The sequence below is a fragment of the Asparagus officinalis genome, chromosome 4 (assembly GCF_001876935.1).
Source record: "Asparagus officinalis chromosome 4, Aspof.V1, whole genome shotgun sequence".
Lineage (NCBI taxonomy): Eukaryota > Viridiplantae > Streptophyta > Magnoliopsida > Asparagales > Asparagaceae > Asparagus > Asparagus officinalis.
The window spans coordinates 18294592-18304601 of NC_033797.1; the positions used below are offsets into that span (position 1 = coordinate 18294592).

General features: G+C 36.4%; 1 protein-coding gene across 1 annotated transcript; it reads right to left on the reverse strand.

Annotated features, from left to right (window-relative positions):
* LOC109836802 (transcription factor E2FA-like) lies at positions 7–9296 on the reverse strand. Its single transcript, XM_020404817.1, has 14 exons — positions 8704–9296; positions 5408–5600; positions 3575–3631; positions 3335–3420; positions 2779–2867; positions 2615–2669; positions 2389–2441; positions 2270–2320; positions 2133–2181; positions 1914–1979; positions 1759–1835; positions 1436–1664; positions 465–534; positions 7–364 (listed from the first exon to the last, which is right to left on the reverse strand). Exons 1-14 carry the CDS (start codon positions 8896–8898, stop codon positions 228–230), a joined length of 1407 nt encoding a protein of 468 aa, XP_020260406.1. The 5' UTR covers positions 8899–9296; the 3' UTR covers positions 7–227.

The window sequence follows — 10010 nt, forward strand, 5'->3', positions numbered from 1 at the left end:
ATGGAACGTTCATCTTTTTTACATTACTAGCTAATAAGAGGGCATCCTACCCTTAACTGTACACAGGAGATACTATCTTCTTCCTCAACTGCACAAACCCACTAGCAGCTCTAACAAAAGCCGATATTGCTACGACATTAAAAACCCAGGGATGGGGGTTATAAATATATGGTGTAGCCAAGCCAGTTAAAGGCTTATAAAGGAAACAGTTCAATCTGACTTCATCTTCACACACCCTGCTTTCTCCTAGGAGTACTATTACTAAAGGGTGCTTCGACAACTCCAGCCGGTGGAGTTTGAGGACTGCTTGCGAGGAAATCCTCCGCATTTAGTCTAGGCTCTGTATCCCATTGGACATCATCAGCTTGGAGAGAGTTACGGTTATCAAAAGTCCAAGATTTACAATGACAATGAACTTCAATGAAAACAGAAAATAAAAAGGAGAAATGTGTTCAAAAGGATACGAGCTGTCTTCCACATGTCGGTAATGCTGACCCCGGGATCATCAGATAGAAGCCAGTAATCTGCATCAGACTGCAAAAAGAAATAAGCAAACAAATCAATTAAGCATTGACAGCATTCAAAGAGTGAAGAGACTGACATGGAAAGTAACACGTGTATATAGAAAGTTAAAAGCAGTAGCAGTTTCAGCAAATACTGGGTTTTCTTTATAGCCCAGTCAGTAGCTGAATAAAAATCTTATCAAAGGCTTCCTATATGAGTGGGTGTTCTGAATCACAAAATGGATAGTTAAAAATTCAAACCATCCTCCCATCCCCCATCCACCCCACCGCCACCCCCAAAAAAACAACAAATGAATGGCTTAGAGCACACTACTTTTATGCAGGTGTTCTGATTTTTATTAAAAAAATTACTCCCAGTAGCCTACTTTCAAAACCATCAGATTATGTGCAAAACCTCACCGAACTGCAGGCATGAATGTAATGGCGATGCCCGTCATCCTATGCACTAAAGAATCAAAAAGAGGTACAAACAAACTGTGCAGCTTAAGTTTTTCAGGGGTATAACAGTGTGTGAGCTCATGGACCACAATTATCTCTTTATAATTAAGGCCAGACATTTCCTTTCAGTGTATAGCATTGTGCATAAGGTCATTTGTCTTATTAAGGTAAGACCTTATTTCCATGTATTGGGGATAAGTACATGGATCACAATTATGTCTTTATTAAAGCTGGCCCTTTCTTGGTTGACGTCAAAAAAACATACCTGATCGTGGTGAAAATCTTATGCTTTGGGCATGGACAATGACAAGATACCAATTGAAATGAAATCTACGAAGCCAAATCCTTATATGGTAAATATTAGCTCTGTAGTATAAATGCAGTCTCAGTTCAGATGTATTAGCAGGTGAGTCATGTCCACACAATTACTAAGCATACAAATTAAAGTATCCCAGTGATCTTGATGAACTTACATCGACATCTGAAGGAACAATCTTCTTCATACCACCAATTGGGTCCTGTAAAAGATTTGGATCGGCAGACATCATCGGCGCACCTTGAACATCAAGTTCCTTGCCTCCACTCTCATGACCTTGTCTTACTGTCACCATATCATTCTGAGTAGAGCCTGAATGTGATACAGGTGGGGGACTTGGAGAAGCCACCGTAGCACTCACCTGCTCAATTGTTTCCTCAAATTTACTGAAACAGAAAGCCACAGATTAATGTAATTACAACAGACTTCTATGGGATTAGGTAATCTGCCTAAGTGCCTATGCAGGGAGCTAGAAGATACCTGACAAGATAAACATCAATTGGACCCATTGTGCTTCTCAGAACAATTCTATATCTCCTCTGAGGATAATCAACAACCTGTTTCAAGAATAACCTCTCAGAGACTAAATAGTAACAGGTAGGATTATTTTCCCATACGCTTCCGTGATTCCCTACCTCGTCAGGATCTGGAACTTCCAGTGTAGTACCATGGGGTGCTTTAATTGCTATTAGAGTTTCATTCTGCAGAAAAGGAAAGAGAAGGAATTGCTATGATAATCATATCTATTTGCAAGAAAGGTTTATAACAAGCTAAATAGGTGGATGTTGACTTCAGTTGACTACCAATATAAGCCTACATACCAGATCATAAAGCATTGAAACTGCAACTCATACCTGAAAGCAGGGAATGGCCTTTATGTCTTCTTCGGTCACATATAACCACCTAGAGAAGCAGAGACAAATTAGAAAGGAAAGTAAAATAAGAAATCAAGATAAATCACAAACCCCAACTCGCATATGAAAATACCTACTTCTGACTGCTTTCATCCTCACTAAAATCCCTTAGCCTTTCCCGAAGTTGACTGCAATGAACCTAAAGCTTTAGACTAGCAGCAAAACATATTCTCATCGGAAAGGGATCTATGGTTACCTTATCTGACTGTCCAAGTTGCGCTCTTTCACATGAAGTTTTTCAACTTCTTCCTGAAAACAAATTAGTAACAGGGTTAGACATTGGACGTTCTGAAAGAACCAGAAAACCATTTGCATCCTGAAGATCAATGAAGTTATGAAGACAACACTATATATTAACTGATACCAACAAAGAACAGAAATCATTACTTCATAGCAGTTTTAAAGTGACTGTTTTCTCTTACCTGTAAAATGGGAACTCCATCGTCAGTCCCTCCTGGTCTTGATTCATCTATTCCCCTGCCATAAGTTTCTTTAAATAAATGAATTCTCATACGCAAAGGCATGAAACAGAGAGAGAAAAGAGAACGGATAAATCAGGAAACTCATAGGGGGTTGGATGTATTACTTCCAACATATTCTGTTCTTAAGTTTCTTCTCAATCAGTCCAATTCCTTCGAGGACATTTGTAATGTCATATATCCGCCTCTTCTGAACCTGAATCCAATATACATTTCATAGGAAAAAGAACGAAAAATGGAAATTGCAGGATTTTTTTAAGCTCTTTAACTCACGATGCGCCTCGCAAAAAGAAAATGCAATTTCCTATAATAAATCTATGGAACTTTATCAAAAACTCCCCCTTGATCCAAGATGCTTCTACGAAGATATTTGACACCAAACCAGAGTTTATTTCTGGTTTACAACCAGTCTTAATATTTGGGGGATAGTAACTGTGCTGCTTTCTTCAGTTAGAATCAGTACAAAGGTAACTCCAATCAGATGGGAAAAGTACTTGGATCATTAGATGATGACAAAGATTCTAAATAACAGTGAATTGTGAAACATTGGGCAGGTCAAGGCCCAGATTGCAAACTAGGGCCTAAACCTGTCCAGAAAACTTGCCAGTCTTTGCAACACTGCTGATAATTAGAGAGGATCTTTCTTAGAAGCAATAAACTCACCTCCAAAGTTTCAGCAGCTTTATTTAAATCAAGGATGCCATCTTGAGCATGTTTAAGCAAATTGATGAACTTTTTGGTCAGGAGACCTGAAACAAAATATATCAGCAATCACAACCAGCATAACAAACTAGTGGAACCAATTAAATTCTTTATAATTTAATAAGCTATTGTTTGAAATCTAGTTGAAAGATTTACGATTTTTTTAATGTAAATATTGCTTCAGATAACAAGTCAAATCACCTAGAGAGCTGTCATAACGGCAAGTACCAACTGGGGTAAGAACATTACTGGGAGAACCTGTAACAAGTCCAATCACAGAAGCAACAGATTAGACTTCCATTACAGAGTTGTTTTCCCAACTAATAAATAATAAACTACGCAGATGTCAGTGACAAGCTTAATAATCTGAAACAAGAGGAACTGTGACTACAATAACAGCAGCAACAGCACAATTATGTCAGTTTTTATACTTGGCAACAAACTACAATTCTCTGTGCCAAACACCAATACAAGCGACAAATTCCACAAAACAAATAGCCGGTTAGTAATGTACATAAACTACAAGATTATCTTGAGAAACTAAATGCGTGTGTGGTTTTAGTTTTAATTAATAAGTGAACTATATAAAAGGGTTTCACTGTTGTTTAAAGGTAAAAATGTTTGCTTCTCTTTATAAAAATAAATAATAATAGACATGAGGGAAAATATAACATAGTTCTTTTAGAGGGAAAATGTAACATAGTCCTTTTAGAGCCAAGTGATACAACAGTTGCAAAAGCATGCAGAACCCTTATAAAATTAAGCGAAATTTGTTTTGCATTTAACTCCACATGTCAATATGTAGAAGGCTAAACATGAGAAAATTACCAGCAGAGACGGATCCAGATTTTTTTCCCCTATGCGGGTACATATGGACATATGAATTGATAATCTATATAACATAAATTCCAGCAGAGACGGATCCAGGATTTTTTTCACATATGCAGGTACATATGGACAATAATCACAAAGATCTTAACACATAAATCTACATCATTATCATTTTCATATCAATGCATGATCATTATCATTTTCATATCAATGCATGATCATTTTCATTTTCATTGCATAAACTAACAAAATTACTACAAAGTTCGGACAATAGTCTTTCATAATTGTTCTCCATACGAGGGCACTAAATACTAGTGTTATCAATGCGTGAGGCGCAATGCAGTGCGCAAAGCATCATTACGCGCACATGCGCAAGGCGCAACGCGATGCGCGCGCCCGAATGATGCGAGGCGCACACCGCCCACATAATTTTTTAAAATATATAATCAAGCGCGAAAGAACATGTTTTTAGAATTCACATGAAAAATGTCATGATAAATAATATCTTACTACAAAATCACAATATAATGCCTTAATTTCTAATGCTAACACCCAACATAGTAGCAAAATTCATAAATTTTCAAATCAAATGTTAAATCAAGACTAATATCCAAGCAAAGGATTAGTAATGGTTCTCAATTAAAGGCTACTAAAAAGGTCTAATGAATTTATTTTGCTTTTTGGGATATGGAATATCAAGTATAAAGACTCAATTAAAATGTTAACAAACAAAACTATGAGGATATGTACTACATGCACTCTGCACAAAGTAAGGATGTACGTGAGGCGCAAAAGGCACTGCTGCATCAGAAGTGGGGTGCTTCGCCACCGGCCCGCATCGTAAGGCGCATGAGGCACAGTGAGGTGCGCGCCTTTGAAAACACCGCCAAATACATATTACATAGGGGCGCCTATTAAATTTATGGACAAATTATAATTTTTTATGATATGCACAGGGGTATGTGCCCCAAGCACTCCTATGTCCATCTGTCTTAAGATGCAAGATTGTGATTTATTTCTTAAAACCAGTCCAGAATTTAGAATAAACTGAAACTACCTAGCAAATGCCCGCATACAGGTGTTGGCAGTCACAAAAACATATGGAAGCCAGATTACTCCAAGTAACAAAGACACCATCAGTAAAAGAAATCCCAGACTGAAACTTGCAATAACAATGGAGGAAAAGTGATCACAACTTCTTACCAGCGTTTGGAATGGGAATTGCAGATCCAGGTTTGCTGTACTTCAAGGGATTAGATTTATCCAAGATCTTATCTCCCTTTCCAGATATAGGTGTCTGAAGGGGACTGTTAATTCCTTCGACATAGCCAGGACTGTAGGTCCACTCATTTGATTCAGCAGCTTCCGCATTATCCACATCTGTCTTTCGCTTCAACTGTGTATATAATATGATGTAGTTTAGCATGGCTAGCAAACGCCAAGGAAAATCACATAAAACATATATCATTAACAAAATCACAGCGTTACTCATGTGCTTAAATGTTCTTCAAAGCCACCCAACCTTTTGTTGAAGAAAAAAATATTTTGATATAATTTTTTTACTCAAAACTCAAACGTGTAGCGTCTAGCTTATCTTAAACAGCCAACTGAGTGATTAAATTTACATGGAGGCTATTAACTGGCTTCAAACTGCATTCGATGGATTTTACAAAACAAGGCCACAACAACAGATAGAGGAATACGATGGAACTGAAACAAAGTGAACCGAGTTAGATAGACCACAAAGAGTCAAGCAGGACGAGATCCATTGATGAGTCAATCAAGAAGGGTGCTACCTACAACTTCCCATTGGGAGTTATTCCATCCTAAAAGCAAAAGAAGTCTTTCCTTTTTGCACTGTGTCCCAGCCGTGTGGCAACATGAGAACGGTGCTATCTGTTAATTTAAGAAAATCTACAGTCTTGAAATATCAACAGATTTTATGGATGTTATCTGCTGAACTAACTTTTAGTATATTGTTTTCAAGTTACATTTAATAATTTTGACAGCCTTCAGAGTAGCTGGTCCTTTAAACAATCTTTTGTATCTGATAATCATGCCAAAATGTCATGCTTCCAATCCCAGCAAAATCTGCAACTAAATAGTAAAACCTATGATATGCAGACAGCACCAAAATTTGTCTGCTGGTCCCTTGTTATGCATGAGATGTCTGTTGAAAAATGTATTGTTATCACCTTAAAGATACATAATAAGCAAACAAATATCAAGGCCCCTTTCTTGGAAGAACTAATTGTTATATTGTTCTACTCATTTAAGGTTTTGCATATATAAGTAACTCTCAGATATATAGTGTTGATAATCATAATAATACATATAACATATTTATGTGTCTAGATTTTTTAGAATAGGTGAATCTAAAAGTTTGCGCAAATTGGGCAAGACATTCTTACTCCAATTAACAAATCATATGTAGAAGCAGAAGTTTAAACCATTTCATATGATAGCTTCCATTTTTTTTGTTTCAAAAGTGCTGGTGCTTGACCATTAAGTCTTTAGTAAATCTTGAACAACTATGACGTAAAGCTTGTTTTAAACTTAAACTTAAAAATATAAACAATCAAGTTCCGAAATTTAATAAATGATAAGACAAAAAATCATTTACACATTAAAAAAGTAAGATATTTAAGTGGTACTAAATATTAACTGTGCCCGACAATCAGGAAGTACAACGGTACATTGTCTCCATTCAGTTTGTCCACGTCATATTATGACCTCAAAAAAAGTAGGCTCAACTTCCTGTTGTTGGTCTTATAAATGAAAGGTTAGTTTCAGATGAGATTGAATAGGCAGTGGCCTTGTTCCATGTAGAAGAAAAAGAACATTTCTACTGGAAAAAGGTTGTATAGGCAAATGACATGTGCATGCGATAGAACTTTCCACATTGATTCAACTATGAGACCTCTCCAATTGAATTGATCCTTTTAAAAAAGAAACGCAAGATGTAACTAGTGTTTGCGTTTGGCATCAAACGGAAACCTGAACAAGAATGCAGTTAAATGAAAGAGTTTTTTATTTAAACTTAAAAGTAAAATAAGTTTAAATAAATCTCAAGTTGGAAAAATGACAAATAAGCCCACAATGAGAACTGAGTTTTTATTCCATGCGTTGAGGAGATAAGAAGGATTGAGGAGAAAAATAAACTAGAGGTAAAAACTACTCATATCTGCTAAAATAAGTTTAGATAAATCTCAACTTGGGAAAATGATAATAATAAGCTACAACAAGACGTGAGTTTTTATTCCTAGCCTTGAAGGGATATGAATCGACAAAAAAATACTAGAGGTAAAAACTACTCAATATCTGCTCAGCTGAAAGAAAAAGATAATAAATGAGAAAAAGTCCAAGAGTTACTATCTTCTTCCAAGGAAAATGAAGCATTTCCTATCTAGCAGTCCTAATATAATTATGCCACGTGGTGCAACAATGTAACATCTTTAAAATCTTTAAAATTGTAACAACTTCTTTTGAGGTAAACATGCTATGACTAAATTTGGTGCAACATATTGACTGATACGTTAAAACATAAGAATAAATGCTATATTCAGATATATACCATGCCATCAAAAATTAGTTAACTTGGTTACTTCTAACTATACTATCACACATAATATTTTAATTTATCAGCACTGTCAACATTATGCCTGAACACGCAAAACTTAAAAGACTGCTGTCCTATTTTAAAACTCGGTATGAACTTGCTGGAAATATACTTTTGGCCTTCGGGCCAATGAAAGGCAGCTGGGACTCTTTAGGGGGTTTCCCTTAAAAAATCTGGAAATAGAAAGGGTAAGAAATGAACAAAGCAAAAACATATCTACTTAAAACTAAACCATATAAAAAATAATGGAATAGTTTATATTACAAAAGGTCTGTAAATGAATGTAATTAACATGAATGCAAATGAATAGACGAGTGAAATCAGGTAACTTTAAAAATCCTTCCATCACCAGTTTAATTTGTACAGTCAAATAACTCCCCCAATATTATTTATATAAATCAGCCGCAATTTCCATCAACATTACAGTCAACTTCAAATATAACTAAATTCCAAAAACAAACTATATTTGTGAATGAGTTCAAATTCTAAAATTACATACCACGAGTAAATCACTCTCAAGCAATCGGCAGAGAATCAAAGATTCCCAAATGTCCACTCTAAAACAGTCAGCTTCAAGCAAAATTAAATCCCAGGAACACTTTAAGCTTTAAGAAATTAACAGAAAATCACCCTAAAGAAGTCAACTTCAAGTAAACTAAATCCCATAAACGATTTATTTTAAGCAACACCATAACCACCCAACCCCCCACCCCCCAAAAAAAAGAAAATAATAATAAATAAACCTAGAAAAAATAATAATCCTACTGTGTAACTACTCAAATTGCATATCAAAGCACCCAATCAAGTCAATCGTTTTCAAACTCAACTAAAAATGTTAACTTTAACGAAAAATGCCGAAATCCCTCACTCAATCACTCACCGGAGTTCTGATGACAAGCTCATCAGCCCCATCATCATCGATCCTACGATTCACACTGTCGAAACTATGGTACGCATCAGGATCAACGAATCGCGACGGCGTTTTCGAAGGAAACGGCAAGTGCCGTTTCAGCGGCTGGAACACTTGACCGGAGGGCTGGCCGGAGAACTTCGCCGCTGCTCGTCCCCCAGACATATAAGAAACCCTAGAGATTGGCGGTCGGAACCCCTCGGCGTCGTCGGAGATCAGAAACGGGGGCGAGATTCGGCGCCAAAACCCTCGTTTTGACCGATCGGCAGCGGAGTTTCGTGGTGAATGAGGTTTGAGAGGCGAATTTGAGGCGGTGGGTGGAGATTTTCGAAGAGAGGGTTAGGGTTTTGGGGATTTTTAAGGAAAGATTTGGATCTGAGAAATCGGGCGGAAAGAAAATGAGGAAATAGGGAGGGAAATTATAGTTCGGATGGTGATAGATATGGAGGGAAAATAGAAATAAGGCCAAAAAAAATAAATGGGAATAACTGTAATAATTTGATAGTGTTCTGTTCGCTACTGTTCCACCTGCGTGTGAGTCTTCCACGGGGTAGAACGTTGTGGAAGCTGCGAAATTTTTCCGCCCTTCTTTTTTGAATGCTGTTTTGACTTTTAAGTTTTAAGCCCTTAAAAATTAAATTATCAACTGTTTGTTCTTTGATTTAACTGTGAAATTTCAGCAGGAACGGTGGGGAGAAAAGTCTTCCCTCTTGTTCCATGGATAGGGGAAACATGGGGTCCTTTTGTTAAAAAACAAATAGTCAATTTTCCAAATCTAAAATGCTCAAATATGTCTTACTTCGCCATGATCTAAATGAACCGGGAATCAAAATCTTTGTTTGTGCTAATTAGTTTTAGTTAGATTCAATCCACCTCTATTTGAATTTGAACTTGAACTTGAACAGAGCTTGCTGAATATTTAAGAAAATCGGAGAAGGTGAAAATAGATTTTAAAAAGAGAATTTTTTTTATTCAAGCCCTAATCTAATCTATGCCCTGATTTTAAATGAAATTAAGAGGGATAGGAGCACGCGCGTCTTACGTGCTTTAATTAATCCTAATTACCATTTAATGTATTATGCGTCAATGATTCCTAAGTTCGTTTGCCAAATGACCAACTTTTTGGGTCTATTTACGCATTGGGCCAAGGAAAAAATATACCAAAATGATGTTGAAGCAAGAAAATATCAAAGCGATAAAATGGGTCAAGGAAAAAATATCAATTTGATAATTTAACTTGTGTTTTACTTGTGTGGGGAAAATATTATTGACAAGTA

Bases quoted from the DNA above. Each gene is read 5' to 3' on its own strand.
- LOC109836802 (XM_020404817.1), bottom strand. From the start codon at position 8,898: ATGTCTGGGGGACGAGCAGCGGCGAAGTTCTCCGGCCAGCCCTCCGGT. The intron at 2,321-2,388 runs GTAACCATAGAT...GGTTCATTGCAG, and splicing joins AACTTGGACAGTCAGATAAG to TCAACTTCGGGAAAGGCTAA. The intron at 1,665-1,758 runs GTATCTTCTAGC...TTTCTGTTTCAG, and splicing joins ATTGATGTTTATCTTGTCAG to TAAATTTGAGGAAACAATTG.